The sequence below is a fragment of the Amphiprion ocellaris genome, chromosome 8 (genome assembly GCF_022539595.1).
Source record: "Amphiprion ocellaris isolate individual 3 ecotype Okinawa chromosome 8, ASM2253959v1, whole genome shotgun sequence".
Classification (NCBI taxonomy): Eukaryota; Metazoa; Chordata; class Actinopteri; family Pomacentridae; genus Amphiprion; species Amphiprion ocellaris.
Window position 1 is genome coordinate 25,961,789 of NC_072773.1, and position 16,651 is coordinate 25,978,439.

Consider the following 16,651-nt stretch of genomic DNA (forward strand, 5'->3'; position numbering starts at 1 on the left):
TGCAATTTTTATTTTAATAATGTTTCTGCCTCTTCTGACACTGTTGGTTTTATACGCTATGCTGTGGTTTTATCTGTTTTTTAAAATCAGAAGATTTTATGAAGCACTTTGTAACCTCATTTTTAAAACTCTGTATGAATAAATATTATTATTGCTATTATTAGTAAACTAATTAGGTAATCAGTTTATAATATGAATAATTTCTAAAGAAAAAAACAACCAACTTCTCTGTTTCTAGCTTCCTAAATAGGAATATTTTCTGTCAGCTCTGAAACAGACAGAAATAAAACAAAGTTTTCAAGTATTTTTCACACTTTTTAGCAACATGTCTGAGAGAAAAGTCAAATTTGATTTAAAAAAATGTAATTGAATTAGTATGATAATTACCTATAGTCTCCATGCAGGTCAGGATGATCACTTAAATTCACCTTATCAAATCCTATGAATATCTTACAGAAGAGACTGCAGAATTACAGGTTGTATCTGTGTAGTTTACACTTAACATTTTTAATTATATAGCACAAGCAGCTTAACATACAGCATCTCAAAACCATACCGATGATGAATAGAAATAGCTATATTTTAAATAATGCATATTTTAATTTATTTTTTCATATTTGAATCTTTTTTTGACAAAAATAAAGATTTATAGATCATTATACTATAGATAAGGTAAATTACTTGTTATACTTCTAGAAAACAACTATAATTGTTCTTTGAGATATATCCAGGTCCGCCATGTCAGTTCTACTACTGACAGAAACAAAACAAAGTTCTCCAAACTAGAGCTATGGCGATTAATTGACTGATGGATTAATTCAATTATTCATTTGAATGTTTTTTTTAAGGAATAAAAGATTAAATTCTTTCCAGATTCTAAATTATCAATATTTTCTGTTTTCTTTGCTCCTCTGTGACAGTAAACTGATTATCTTTAGATTGTGGACAAAACAAAACATTTGTGGACGTCATTTTAGGCTTTGGGAGACATTGATGTTGTCACCATTTTCTGATATTTTAAAGCCCAAGCAACTAATCTATCAATCAAGAAAATAACTGAAATTGATAACAGTGAAATTTATTGTTAGTTGCAGCCCTGCAAAAAAACCCCAATCTATTCATTTTATTTTATTTCTACGTCTTTTCTTTACAAAAATAGAACAAACAGACAGGGTTGTTACAGATAAGGTAAATTGCCTAACAGGAAATTGGTTACAGCATCGTTCACGTGTGTAGTTGTTTTTTGAGAGAGCGCTGCTGCAGACAAAAAGTTCTCCACACAAATTAATTGGGTAGAACAGGAAATTGGCAAATTGAAACCAACTAGTATGGCAAGGTAATAAAACAGTCACAGAACAGCTAACATTTGTATGTTTATCAGTCAGTGTGTGGGAATGTGTTGATGGTAGGGATCTATATCACTGCGAAGTGTTAGGCAGGAGCTGAACTGCTGGAAACTGATTTCGCAAGTGTCTAATCAGGCTGTAGATCACTGACTAGATGCATCTGTGATCTACATATATGACGACTCACCATGCTGCCTTTATTTTGTTAGAGGAAAGTCTAACCTACACAGAAATGGCTGCACTCTGTGAACTTTTTACACTTTAAACCTTATAATGTATCAAACACAAGTATTAAAAAATACAGACTCTAATCTCAGCTCCCTTTTTGTGTTCTGTGTATGTCTTTCTTTACTGAATTGTAACTTTTTCCCTGAATACAGCACCAGAAACAATTACAGGATAGTTTTATTTTTAAGGCACAGCTGAGGGCTGCACAGTGGCTTGGTGGTTAGCACTTTCGCCTCGCAGCTAAAAGACTCCCAGTTCTCGTCCCGGACTTCCCAGGATCTTTCTGCACGGAGGTTGCATGGTCTCCCTGTGCATGCGTGGGTTTTCTTCGGCTTCTTCCTTCAGTCCAAAAACATGCTCAGGTTAATTGGTCACTCTAAATTGTCCATGGGTATGAATGTGAGAGTGACTATTTGCATATGTAGCCTTGTGATAGACTACTTTGGAACTACAAATTGTAGTTGTGGAGTTTGAAGGGTTTTGGATGCACCAGCAGATACATCAAGCTACATTATGGAAAAGATAGGGTCCGATTTTATGTTGCAGGCATCTGCTGCACTGATTGTTATAATTTATTTCAATCTCTCATAAACTGAAGACAACCCTCAGCTTAAACTGCAACTATACATTAATGATGTTCTTGAGGTCGTTAATATACATACATATTTTTAACCCACAGTTAAGACTTTCCACATTAGATTTTGCATGAAAAGAGAAATTACAAAACCCAACCCACTGATAATGTTCACCCATTTACAGCTTGTGGCTAAAAATATGTCCAGTTGAAGGTGGTCTAATACTGGAAAAAGGGAATTATCTGTGAAATTACAATTAGCAAATGTGCTTGATTTTTAATAGAAATTTTATGGTTATTCAGTTACAAAGGTTATTTTACATTATACGTAAATTGTCAATTTTTTTGTAATTTTTATATATACAGATTTTAAAAATACAGAATAAAATGAAAAAAAAAATCTGTAAGATCAATCTTTTTGGGGTATCCAGTCAGTAAACTTCTTGAGGTCTCATATCCAATTAATCATACAGAACACCTCAGATTTATCCATTTTCTTATTCTTTCCAGTACAGTGCTCCATCTCCACCTTTACAAAGCATGATAATCGAGATAACCTACAGTCCTTTAGTACTGGCATCCATATAGTCCATTCAGCAATTTTTGGTAGTGGAAGCAAAGACTAATGAATACTTAACATATTTCTTTTTATTTATATTCAGTGATAATTGTGTTGGACAAAATCAACAGCCTTGTCACCAACTTTCAAACTGACATACCTTCACTGCAACACAAATGTAAAAACACTATCATGAAGGTGTTAAAGTGGCTTAGTTGGCACTGTCAGCTCAAATTAAGGTCACAAGGTCAAATCTTAGCTGTAGTCAGAGAAACTGAGATAGGCTCAGCTTTATGCGACTTAAATAGGAACAGAGATGGACGAATCATGGAGTAAAAATATTTTTAAGTCTGGGGTTCAGTTCTCCTCTTAGAGATACCAACCATATCTCTGCCTCGATCGGGCTAATAGCCGGTCCCGCAAACAACACAAAACCTCCCCTTGTTTCCCAAAGAACTGCAAAAAAATCAAAATTTCATTTCATCAAGCCACAACTTTATTTCCATCTTGGGTATAAATTGTATAAATGAGCTTAGATTAAATCAGCAACCTTTCTTCAACCCTTTGTTGACAGGGTCCCATTACATCGTCAACTCCTGCAAAGCAACAACAAAACAAAAGCACAAGTTAAAGCAAGTTTATGTAGGTTTTCCTCAGTTTTCAGAGTTTCTCTCTTCTCAGGACAGAAGGGTTGGCTTCAGTAAACTCAGAAGAACGAAAGTCACTGTATTAATCATCATTGAAGAGATCCACATTTACCACTGGAAAGAGTTTAACAGACTCCACACAATTTTACTACAAGTAGAGAAAGGTCAAATCTTACCATAATGGCATTGACAATGTCGTTGTTGTTGTTTTTCAGGGCGCGTACAGCCTTCGCCCGCGACACGTTGGCTTGTGACATGACGAGTTCGATGTCCTTAACCTCAACTCCGGTCTCATCAACCTGTTAAATATCAGGACATGGATGTGTTAGCTCTCATAGGATAGCATTTTTTGCATTTTCGTATCTGAATAAAAGTGTATCTTGCCTCTTCCTCTTCGCTCTCCTCCTGTACTGTGGGCGTCTGTGTGTTTTCCTGGATGTTTGATACAGCTTCTCCCTGGACCTTGAATTTTTCTGCAGCGGCCAGCTGGGCTTGCTGGGAAAGATCTTCAATCTGGGGCACAGAGAGACAATAAAATAAGAAACCCATACATCATAGAAAGATAATTTTGAATATCATAACGACAAGTCTAGACACACTCCAGGTCCAGTATAATCACTTGATAAACAACGCTGGTATTATTGCTGTTTGGTTACCTTGGCTTCACCAAAGACGATGTATGTGTCTGATGCAGGGCTCTTGTAGACGTCTGGTTTGGTGATGACAAATAAGATATTCTTTGATTTGCGAATGGTGACTCTGGTGACCCCTGTTACCTGCCTGAGACCAAGCTTTGACATTGCCTGCAAGAAATGGAAGAAATGTTTTAAAAATGTGGCCAAATTTTACTGTTCTAAATATCGCAGGAAACCAGCGTACATTTAAGGAACACTGTAAGCGAATTAGGATCATTACCTTCCGTGCCTTCTTTTCACTGCGGCTCTGTTTGGCTTTGCTGACAGGTTCCTCATCTATTTCAGCAGCTGCTGCAAGCTATGGGAGGTAGACAATTCAATAATTATTCATTTTATATCAGCCAAGAAATGTAGAGGCAAGGACTAATTAAGTTTACTATAATATACATCTCTTCTCAGGACAGAAAGGTTGGCTTCAGTATGCTCAGAAGAACGAAAGTCACTGTATTAATCATCACTGAAGAGTCAAAAATCAACAACAGCTGCTCAAAAGGTTTGATCCAAGGCAACACACAGCAAACACAATAATCAAGACCCAACTAGAGTCACACCTGAGCTTGTTGAGTCTGTGTCTGCGCAGAGTCCTGTTCCTCCAGTTCAGGGACTGAGTCATCGCTGTCCGAGTCAGTGCCGGATCCTGCAGAAAACAAAAGTTATTCACAACATGCCAACTATTGCACATGTGTACACCTGAAAGTCAAAAGCTGCATTAATCCTGGGGAATAAAATGTACATTAATTATGATCCAAAACACAGCTTGTTCATAATGTCTGAATTCTATCCTGCACCAGAGTCATAGTTTAGAGCACTTTTGCTTAAAATTTGCATAATCGGTATGTTGAGAACATGATACCCGCATTGAAACCTACTAAGTTACCTGAGTGATACAAATCATCTTCATGAAATAAAAACTGGCACCATATCAACTCAATATCAAAACACACAATACTATGACAGACAGTATGCAAACAACAGAATAGACCATTTCCAAAACCAGGAACAAGTACAGTGATAGCCACGTAACATCTAACAGTTTAACATTTAAAACTTAAATCTTATGTAAACCTCACAAGCTAGTCTTTTAAAGAGAATGACATATCTAAGCATTTAAGCAGTTCCTAAAATGTAGTGACAGTTGGAAAACCAGATGGCACAACAGGAGAGAAAGAAGGAAATACCATTGTCATTCTTGATCACAGGCTCCACCTTCGCTGGGGCTTTAGCGGGTTTAGGTTCAGAGGGAGTTGTATTAATTACCTCAACTTCAGGTTTTTTAGGGGAAGGTTTTGCCACTGCTTCAGCAAATGTGAGTTTACGGGGAGCAGCAGGCTCGGCTGCTGGTTTGGCAGGTTTAGTAACCTCAGCAGGTGCTGCCTCAACCTCAACCACTTTGGCCTCAGTAACTGGCTTGACAGGGGCCGGCTTGGTAGCCTCAGCTGGCTTAGCTACTGCAGCTGGCTTGTCAGTCTCAACAGGGGTAGACTTAATCTCTGCAACTGGCTTTACAAGTGTAGGAGGTGCAGCTTTAGTTTCTTCAACTTCTTTAATAACCTTGACAGGGAGCGCTTCAGCAGCCTCAACAGGAGCAGGTTTGGCCACAACAGCTGGCTTAGCAACCTTAACGGGAGCAGGTTTGGCCTCAACAGCTGGCTTAGCAACCTTAACGGGAGCAGGTTTGGCCTCAACAGCTGGCTTAGCAACCTTAACGGGAGCAGGTTTGGCCTCAACAGCTGGCTTAGCAGCCTCAACAGGAGCAGGTTTGGCTTCAGCAGCTGGCTTAGCAACATCAACGGGAGCAGGTTTGGCCTCAACGGCTGGCTTAGCAACCTTAACGGGAGCAGGTTTGGCCTCAGCAGCTGGCTTAGCAACCTTAACGGGAGCAGGTTTGGCCTCAGCAGCTGGCTTTGCAGCCTCAACAGGAGCAGGTTTGGCCTCAGCAGCTGGCTTAGCAGTCTCAATGGGAGCAGGTTTGGCCTCAGCAGCTGGCTTAGCAACCTTAACGGGAGCAGGTTTGGCCTCAGCAGCTGGCTTTGCAGCCTCAACGGGAGCAGGTTTGGCCTCAGCAGCTGGCTTTGCAGCCTCAACAGGAGCAGGTTTGGCCTCAGCAGCTGGCTTAGCAGTCTCAATGGGAGCAGGTTTGGCCTCAGTTATTGGCTTAGCCTCAGTCACTGGCATAGCAGCCTCAACAGGAGCAGGTTTGGCCTCAGCAGCTGGCTTAGCAGCCTCAACAGGAGCCGGTTTAGCCTCAGCAACTGGTTTAATAGCCTCAACGAGAGAAGGTTTGGCCTCTGGTACTGGTTTCGGAGCTTCAACAGGAGCAGATTTCACTGGGGCTGCTATCTTGGCAACCTCGAAAGGCACTGACTTGGGCTTATCTTTCTTGGATTTGGGTGTTACCTTGGTAGCCTCTACAGGAGTAATAGTAGAACCCTGAGGAGCAGATTTAGCAGGAGATGTAGCAAGTTTTGCAACCTCTTTCTCAACAGGGGGTACAAATACTGGCATTTTAACGGGTTTCTCGGGTGGGATAAGTGGAGGGAGCTCATCATCAGCAGCTACAATAACTGGCACAGCTTTTGGTGAAGCTGCCTTAATGTCAACGGATTTGGGAGGGCTAGCAGCAATAGCATCTGAGAATGAAACTGGTGCTGCCACAGCAGGCATTGAGGTAACTTTAAAAGCAGCTAGAGGTGCAACAGGTTTTGTAGCAGAGAGTGGTGCAGCTTTTGTCTCAACTGGGGCTGGTGTAGCTTCAGCAACTACTGGTTTCTCTGTGACCTTGCACTCAACTGGGACAGGAGCAGGGACAAATGCCTCTCCCTTTCTAGGTTTTGCTTGTTTGCCAGCTTTGACGACCTTTGGGGTAGCACGGTTAGCCTGATTAGCAGAAGAGCCACCAGGTGAGGAAGCCAAAGGAGATGGCACAGGTGACAGGGGAGTGGAGGAGGGAGTGGACTTTGGGGAAGTGGGAGATGCGGAAGAGGCAGACACAGATGATCGTTTTCTTCTGCCGGGGACAGCCTTTGGGGCAGAGGAACCCTGTGCACTCTTGGCATCTTTGCCTTTGGGTTTGGCAGGGCGTGAAGCTGCCTGAGGTTGCTGGGAGGAAGCTGGGGCAGGAGGTGGAGCTGAATAGAAGGAGAGTCTTTTAAAATTGTTGACCTGACAGTGGAACTGTTCATGCGGGTTAAATGCTCTCACACCAAGACGCAAACTTCTCGCTTAGGGGTTAGGAAAAGAGTACACCTCCCTAACTGCATACAGTTTGATGTAAGTTGCCACTCAAAATGCATATAGCATGTTTCCCACTTTCACACAGAAAACTTAATTCTATATTTAGTGAGGATGCACTTTGGGCAAAAAAGGAAAATCGATCTTGCAATGCAGGTCATGTCAACCCCATCTCAGGAAATATCGCACACCACAAAACTATGCTAAACAAGCATAACACCACTGATCAGGTGCTTCAAGGAAAACCGTGGCAAACGTTGCACAAAAACTAGACACTATTTAACAACTAAGTATTTTCCTTTAATATAACGGCAAATGGTTCAGCAATAATGAAAAAAAATGGAGGGAAAAAAACAAAAACTTTGTTCCTAGTGATGTTTTTGTCCATTTTAAAAACAATCAGCAGTTGCATTCAGAGGTGACGTGGGTGTAATTAGCGGAAGAGAAACACGACTGTATGACAACTAGTTACAGAAAGAGAATGACGACCATTTTAGTGAAGACTGCAGCAGTACACTACAAAAAAACCTGTCTGAACAAGTTACAACCCACCATTACAAAATCACTAACCGCGGTAGCAGCCTGTAGTCACTCAGCCATCTTTCTCACACTTTAAAATATCAGTGACCACATACTGTAAGGAAATCCTGATCAAAGTATTTTCAAAAGATACTGATATAAACTGTGTGGAAAGAAGAGCACTCGGTTTTCATAGAAGATAAACCAACCTGACAAATGGCGGGTGGAAATAGGTGGGGCTTCACATTTATCACACCCCTTTGACTGAATGGCCGTAGAGAGAAGGATAGGAGGTTCTTTCTTGTCCAGATGTTCATTCTGAGTAGCCATGGTGACATTGTTATCATCTAAGCACAGATTAATCTGGCGTTCTTCAGAAGTCTTCGGCCCATCTTCATTGTTTGCACTGGTATCTTCAGGAGTATACGGTTTCAAATTATCAACATTTTTGTCTCCTGCTGCGTCTGGCTCTTCACCAGAGGGTTTTGCTTCAATATAAGTCGGCTTGACCTCATCACTGGTTGGTTCTTCAGCTACAACAAAGGACTGACTTTGGTTTTCATCAGCAGTAGCTGCTTCTTCGTAAATGCACAGCTCTGAGGAAGGAATGGGAGCCTCAACAGAAGGCTTAGACTCTTCAGGAGCTGGCAGATCAGCTGAAGACTCTGCTGGGTCAGCAGTCGGCCCTTGCTGTGACACTGGTGTTGCCTTCAGCCCACTCTGTTCCGCTTGCTTGATCATGTCTTCAGTGGCAGCTACACCATTTGGTTGATCACAGCTAGCCTCAGTGCTGGATTCTTCTGCACAGCCCATCTCCGGAGCAGGAACAGAGGTTTCTAGAGGATTCTCCAGTGAGACTGCCTTGCTCACTGTAGAAACAGCTTTCTCAAGAGGAGCAGAAGAATTCAATACTCCTGCAGCTGATGAAGGAAGAGCAACAGGAGTAATAGGAGGTAGAGAAATCATTCTAGCTGTTCGGGGACAAGACTACAAGCCGAATGAAAGCACGTGATGTGATAAACCAAAAGAAACAGTGCTCCACACGTGAACAGACACTGAGTTTGTGGGAAAGTTGCAGCAATGTGAAAGTGGCTCTTGATGTCCTGCTGTACTCAAATTTTGGAAGAAAAAAAAAAGTGTCTGTGTCTCAAACTCCATGCAGTGTCCAAAGTGACGTCAGTGCTAGGAGACCACTTATGTCCAAAATAAAACCAGATGCAAATAACCCATAAACCAACGTAAAGTTATTGTTTTATTTCTAAGCAGTTCACTAAAAATGCAAAATCACTACAAAGATCTTCTATTAGGGATGACAGCAATGCATCCAGCATTGACAGAGGACACCACTCTAGAATAACGATCCAACTCTTCTTTTGCTTTCTTTATGAATGACTATTATTGTCCCAATAGCTGCCCAAAATACATCTGAAACATTGTCAGTTACCGATGATGGCTGTACAGTATGATTAGCTATGAGTGCTACGCCTGCTCAACGTCGTCCTCATGCCTCAACTTCGTAATTTACAGATGCTGAGTTACAAAGCCTGGATGATTCCATTTTTTTCAATGTCCATCTACTCGGCAACACACAAGTTCAAATACTGGTATTGGTCTCTGTATATTGTACATGCTAATAAGATAATTTTACATGCACAAACCTTTACTTAAAGCTGTACAGAAATTACAATTGCACTTATATTTTTGTTCATTTGTTTTTATATGTATTTAAGTCAAACAAAATTTGTCCACATTTATCCTTCTGTGCTGACAGGCTATTTGTCATGATGTATAATCGATCAGATAGTGCTGTGAGCAGGTCATCGGTCAAGATCACAGTGTGATAACTCCAGATGGAGAGAGGCTTCTGCACCAGAGCCAAAGTAGCACATTTTAAATTAATTTATTTGATAAAGAATCGGTTTATTAAAAAACAAAACAAACACACAAAAAACAAAGCAGTCATTCCTAACCTTTTAGTGACACTGTGTTCAGTCATCAAGAAGTAAAAAAATCAGTTATGGGCTATTGGCTTCATTCAAGGCACTTGTATTTGCTGGAAACACACTGCAATTTTCCAACTCTTTCCAAACAAATACACTACATTTGACATCACAGTACATGTACAGCACATGTTAGTGAGCCCTCGTGGTATTTTTACATCTGGTTATCGCGAGACAGCTATAGCTAACTGCTGAATGATGAGCTAGCTTGTTACGCGTCTCTCTGATGCCAACTGAAATGGACTTTTACACCAACTCAGTTTGTGTAGAAGTCAGTATCAGTTGTTGCAAAAATGAAAACTGATGCACAACAATTCATCAAGATGCAAAGACAGCTTGAAAATTCTGTGGAATTTTGAACCGTTCGCAGTTCCTCCTAGATTCATCTATTTATTCCCTCATTTCTGCTCAAAATGCACCATGTACTCTATGTAAACAAACCATCAAATATTATGAGCTAAGAGTGAGACTAGTGGTTTACAAGGTTAAAAGGGTCACACCAAAATAAATATAAAACACACAATGATCTGTGCCGTTGCAAACAATATTACTTCCAAGTTAAACGTCATAGGTTTCCAAGGCATTTTAGGGGCACATGGAAAACCACACTCAACACCATGCATTGTGTGCCAAATCTACCTGTCAGTACAAGTCAACACACACTTTTGTGAGTCTGTGTAAATGAAACAGGGTCCTGGATCACTCTTTTCAATCTAAGCCCAGCAATATTGCCACTGCAAATCCCTCAGTCTGCAATTACTGTTAAAAATGTCCCACAGCATGGCTGGTGACAATCACAATATTACACTGTGATATTACAATCACACTGAGTCAACTCCCTGAACCCAATAATAATCCAATCACACCGAATTCCTCCCATCTCCTAGACACACAGCTATTTTTTGTCAACACTGCTAGAGATCCAGGACCCCACTCATTAATGTGCAGTTCTACATGCGAGTTCTTGAGAGCTAAAACATACATACCAGTCTCTACTTGAGGCTGCTGCATCTCCTGCTCGGTGACTGGGACCGTTTCTGTGGCTTCGCCAGGCATGATTACTGATCAGGAAAATGAAGAAAAGACAGTTCGTTAGCACAAGCTAGGTCTCCTAATGTTGTGACGCTAACGCAGACAAATTTAAGACAGCTAATTTGACATACAAGTAATCAGTAACGTTAGAATAAGCTGACACTCAGTTGTCATAACTGGTTGAACAGGTGACAGAGCCCATGCTTTAGCCTGTAGGCTCAGTCTGTAACGCTACTGAAGCAGCGTTTAGCTAACGTTAGCTTCGGTTAGACAACAGCATCTGCAAGCATCAACAGGGGGGCAGCTAACAGATAGTAAGCGTTTCTACCGTCACTTCTCTCTCGAATCTGACGTCTCTTAAGTGAGCAGCTACTTGTCACACTTATCAGCCTCACAGATCTTGTCACACAGTTCATTGCGGCCCTGACCGACTGCTAGTGAACTGGCAAGACATGATGTTCGCCCATTTTGAGCCGGTAATCAGCGTCACATAAAGACATTTACAGCTGAAAGGAGGCACCAAACAAGATTAATAACAGCACCGGCCTGGTAGCCCTACTTTAATTAAACACATGAAACCTTTGATTTAGACAGGAATGTGTGAAAAGCGGCTGGATGATGTTGGATTATCCGCGGAGACACTCACCAACTCGGGACATTATATCCAAGATGGCTGTGAGAGAGAACTTCTGACCTCAGTTTCACGGTAATATCCGCTCGAGCTCGCTTTCTATTTCCGGGTCATTTAAAGGTGCAACCTCTACCTTGACTACATGTTTTGTCGGTGCAGACTTATAATCAGGTTTTTTTTTTTTTTTACCTCTTATCTTACCATGGAAACTGACGTACGAAAGACTTTGTAGAGAAATAGAAAAAAGAACCCATAACAACTTGTATTGCATTGAGGCTAATTAAGGCTAGCTGTTAACCTTAGCTAAAGCTAATTCAGACAGTTTTTTATGCTGCCTGAAATTCTAAAATATTTTTTATACTCTAGCATCTTAAGGTTAAGTATATATTTTTTAAAAAGACAAAACTGAATTTGCTTTACAACACAAATAATACAATACCTGCATCTTACATTGTGATGGTGGGGGGGCGGGGGGGGGGCAACATAAACAGTTGCAGGTGGTAAAAATCAAATTATTTATTACAGAAAAGTTTGAACAAAAATGTGCAAGATATTATACAACTGAGGCAAAATTAAGGAAGAGGGCTGGTGGGTGCTGCTCAAATCAAAGAACAGCAAAACACAAGAAGAGTTCTCATAAGGAGAACTTAACACTACAATCGCGGTGGACAAAAGAAAAAACGGAACAAAAAGGCTCACTACCTGGGAACTGACAAAACAAAACTACATGAGAGTCAGCACCCCTAACCCTGGTGAAAACTAGACAAAGGAAACTACCTGTAATGAAATGAAGCTGTATCAGTTTTTAATACTAACCCTGGCCCCATTCCTACCATACAGACAATCTTGCCTCAACCACACAGAAACACAGAATGGCACGCTGGAAGTCAGCTGCCTCGTTCAGTTGAACTGCCAACTCTTAAAGGAGTTGCCAGTTTTCGGTCGGTCGGCCTGGTGAGCGCCGCACCAATCGCAGGACTCCTGGTCGCAGTCACGCCTCTGCCGTCGTGGTCCAACCAGGGAGCGGGGATCACACAGCCCTATTTGCATCGCCACAATATTTGGTTAAAACACACACACAGGGTAGGAGGCGCTGGCCGTAACAGATGGAGAAAAACACATACTAAAGTAGTCCTGCTAAAAGCTAACTAGGCTAGCTTTGCAAAGTAGCAGCAACCATAGACGCATGTTGTTTTCCATTTATAGATAAAATTCTATTCCTGTAAAATTACTAATTTTTCAAAAAAACTGTCCCTTTGAGTTCAATATTATTTTAGATTTTATTCCAGAGTTGTTCCTAGAAATGCAATCATGTATAGGCAATTTATACTCCACTAAGTTTGTCTGACGATTATATTTCCAAGCTACTTTGCAGCAGATAACATTACATACCAAGCATTTGATGAATTTATTGTTTTGATTAATTGTTATACATTAAACCACCCAGTGTTATACAAAATAGTTAAAACTAATCCAGTCTACCATCATGTAATACTGCTTACACAATAATCCACTTGTAATTGTAAGAAAGTAATACATGAGCTTGTATCTCTTTTCACGCCAATTTGGGTAACTCCTGTAAATCATCCAGATCCCAAGAAACTTTTTTTAGGGGTGGGAGAGGTCCTCAATGATTCATATTTCTGTCCAAATATATGAGTATATACTATGTCTATCATGAAAGTTCTTTCTGTTGTGCTTATCTAAGCCAGTGAGTCAGTAAAATAAAAAAAGGGGACTCAGCTTTAAGGACCTGTTGCAGAGTCAGCCTAATATAAAAGTATTCTGCTAAAACAGCTTCTCCACTTAAATAAATAAATGGATCCTGCTCATGAGGTTGGCCAGATGACAGCAAAATTTGAAGAAGATTTAATTTTAAGTTCATGTAAATTAATTTTATGTTCCATCTACTGATTAACGTTAAGCTTTATCTACAACATTAAGTCGCTGCAGCATTTTTACATCCGCTAATCTGTGCTAGCTCTCCGCTAGTCTGAAATCATAACTTTGATCAGTTAATAAGTGACGCACATTTTACAATACAAGAAGTGTGTTACAGAGCAGATTTGCAACATTAGATTGAGCGGTGTATAGACAATGGATGGATGGATGGATTCTACCTTTGTGGTGAACAATATACACTATTCATTGGTTTGGATGTACTTTTTCTGCAACAGCAGGATGTAGGCAGCAGCCGGGAGCAGAAATGTATATAGCAGGTTGCAATGTGGGACCTCTGAAAGTCTTGGGGTGGCACATGAAAACTAAAAGTTATTGCTAAATTCAATAGTTTTGTTATGCTATTGTTGCATATTGGCTGGTTGAAAATTATGTCAGTATCAGAGCTAAGAAATCCCATGGTAAAATACACTGCCAGACCAAAAAACAAGTTGCCACCTGGATTTAACTAAGCAAATAGGTAAGAGCCTTCCATTGGATAATTACTGCAGTGATGAATACATTTCAGAAGGCAACAACTGCAGTGAGAAGTTTCTCATTTCTTAAACAACCATGTTGGAAGATATATCCTGTGGTCATGGAAAGGATGTTAATCTGTCGGTGAAATCTGTGAAATTATTAGCCTGCATCACACAAAGAAAACAACTAAGGAGATTTCTTAAACTACTAAAATTTGATTTAGAACCATCCAACACATCATTAAAATCTGGAAGCACAGAAGTGAACCATCATCTTCGAGGAACAAATGTGGTCAGTCATGTGATCTGATGAGTCCAGATTTACCCTGTTCCAAACTGATAGGTGCATCACAGTAAGAAGAGAGACAGATGAAGTGATGCACTCATCATGGCTAGTGCCTACAAGCCTTTTGGGGTTAGGGTTATGATCTGGGGTTGGTCAGGTTCAGCAACATTATGTTCCCAAAGAATGAGGTCAGCTGACTACCTGAAGATGCTGAATGACCAGGTCTTTCTATCAATGGAATTTTTCTTCCCTGATGGCATGGGGATATTCTGAAATGACGATGCCAGGATTCATGGGGCTCACATTAAGAATGAGTGATTCAGGGAACATGAGACATCATTTTCACACACGGATTGGCCTCCACAGAGTCCAGACCTCAGCCCCATTGGGAATCTTTGGGATGTGCTGGAGAATACTTTACGCAGCGGTCTGACTCTCCCATCATCAATACAAGATCTTGGTCAAAAATGAATGCATCTCTGGACAGAAATAAATGCTGTGACATTGCAGAAGCTTATCTAAATGATGTCACAGCGAATGAGTGCCGTACTCAAAGATAAAGGCAGTTCAACAAAATATTAAAGTGTGTATTATTTGAGATATACAATCATAAATTATTAAAAAGAAATTTCTCTGAGAATTCTCTGAGAAGTCCTAAATTAATCAAGAATGACATACAACCACTAAAACATTTTTTCTGTTCTAGAATGCAAGCAAATAATTGTTATTTGGCATCTCAGTCAAAAAAATAATCATGTGCTTTGCTCAGTGCAGTTCTCTGTCATTTCCTGTAGTGGTTGCTGTTGTACCATTATTCAGACTCCTTGTGTTTGGATTCCTTGGTTAGTGTTAATACCTGAGTAAACGGTTAAACTTTTACTTCGTGATCGCTGTATTTGGAGTGACAGTATGCATCAATATTTATTGTTGACAAAATAAGCGTTGCTAAACTTTGCCATAATCATAAAGAGTCTGAGAACGTCCACAGACCACTGATGTGATGATGTGTCACCTGGAAAGAAAGTTTTAATGATTCTAAATGGCAGAATGCATCAATTTTAAAAATTTGGAAGCAATCCATTAAATTTCTGTTTTCTTCTTGATCCCTGAAACTCCTGGGGCAGCCTTGTGAACCTCTTTCTGTTTTGTGTATTGTTTCCTAACATAAAGGTGAAAAAAATGTTGTAAAAGTTATAGTCCTATAAATGAACAACTGACATGTAATTTCACACCATGGTGTGTTGTTGACCAGTAAAAAGGCTGTAATCCTGATAATTCCATTTAAATGGTGTATGGCCATAAGAGGAATCTGACTTGGTGTTTAGTGCATAACAGTAAACACTGATAAGGAGACAAATTTAAAGGAGGATAAAACATTTTTTGAAAGTAAGTGTAGGGAGTCAAATTAAAGCAAGTAGAGCAAAGCAGTTTAGAAGCTCTTTGGATTAGCAGCCTAAAAACAACAAAAGAGCACAAAAAATAGAATAAAGCAAAAACAAAATTGAAAGAAATAACAATACCCTTATTGAATGAACTGAACTGATTTGAAATGTGCAAAAGAATAATAATGATCCTATTTTAAAGTTGTCTGTTATTGTAATGCCCTGAGTTAATATCTAAAAGAGGCAATTTTACAGTGATATCTGGTTGTCGTCATGACATTTAAGTACAGTTGTGATGTTAACTAGCTTTTCAGAACTTTTTCTTTAGGAATTATTCAAAAAGTGAATGCCTGTGAATTAGTATGGCAGCAAGAGAGTGTCTAAAATACCACGTGGGTGTTGTACGCTTCATTTAAAACAGCTGGAAAACACACGGGAGCAACAAACTGTTGGAAATTAAATATAACTTGGTCGAGTGGATCGCTAACGCCTGAAATAATAAGGCTGTCTTCAACAACAGAGTTTGTCTATTAATGGTTTACTTCTTGCAAGAAAGGTCAAGCAGTTCTACAGAGCATCCCAGTCTGCAGAAGGCAAGTGACAAAAATAAAGTGCACAGAACCTTTAAAGAAGGAAAGGAGGACAGAGGGGAAGGTTGGGTTGAGGTGTTCATTAGTGCACACTTTTGTGAGCCAGGGTTGTGAGATATCGTCCCTATCTCCTCAAAACAATCCCTCCCCAAAACGAAGCAGTGTAGACAGAAGATTAAAGCTGTTTTGGTCCACATTTCCAGGATACTATCCCAGCTGACTCGGGTGAAGGCAGGGGACACCCTAGACAGGTCACCAGTCTGTCACAGGGCTACATACAGAGACAAACAATCACTCTCACATTCACACCTACGGGCAATTTAGAGTAATCAATTAACCTCAGCATATTTTTGGACTGTGGGAGGAAGCCGGAGTACCCGGAGAAAACCCACGCATGCACAGGGAGAACATGCAAACTCCATGCAGAAAGATCCCGGGAAAGCCGGGACGTGAACCAGGGATCTTCTCGCTGCAAGGCCAAAGTGCTAACCACTACGCCACTGTGCAGCCCTGC

At 40.3% G+C, this 16,651-nt stretch overlaps 1 protein-coding gene and 2 non-coding genes across 7 annotated transcripts; all 3 read right to left on the reverse strand.

Annotated features, from left to right (window-relative positions):
* Window positions 1-3,180: 3,180 nt before the first annotated feature.
* Window positions 3,181-11,554, reverse strand: naca (nascent polypeptide associated complex subunit alpha). 5 transcript variants are annotated; one of them, XM_055012852.1, is made up of 10 exons: window positions 11,478-11,552; window positions 10,786-10,860; window positions 6,245-7,177; window positions 5,228-6,142; window positions 4,601-4,686; window positions 4,270-4,347; window positions 4,011-4,157; window positions 3,739-3,867; window positions 3,531-3,653; window positions 3,181-3,303 (listed from the first exon to the last, which is right to left on the reverse strand). In XM_055012852.1, the coding sequence occupies exons 1-10, from the start codon at window positions 11,488-11,490 to the stop codon at window positions 3,289-3,291; spliced, it is 2,514 nt and encodes an 837-aa protein (XP_054868827.1). In that variant the 5' UTR covers window positions 11,491-11,552; the 3' UTR covers window positions 3,181-3,288. The 5 variants fall into 5 exon arrangements, with proteins under 5 accessions (XP_054868827.1, XP_054868826.1, XP_035814437.2 ...); XM_055012851.1 differs by having other exon boundaries at window positions 5,228-6,184; XM_035958544.2 differs by having other exon boundaries at window positions 5,228-7,177.
* On the reverse strand, window positions 3,380-3,453 carry LOC111583801 (small nucleolar RNA SNORD59). Its single transcript, XR_002747471.1, has one exon. It is a non-coding gene; the product is annotated as a small nucleolar RNA SNORD59 (small nucleolar RNA).
* On the reverse strand, window positions 4,440-4,513 carry LOC111583802 (small nucleolar RNA SNORD59). Its single transcript, XR_002747472.1, has one exon. It is a non-coding gene; the product is annotated as a small nucleolar RNA SNORD59 (small nucleolar RNA).
* Window positions 11,555-16,651: the final 5,097 nt, after the last annotated feature.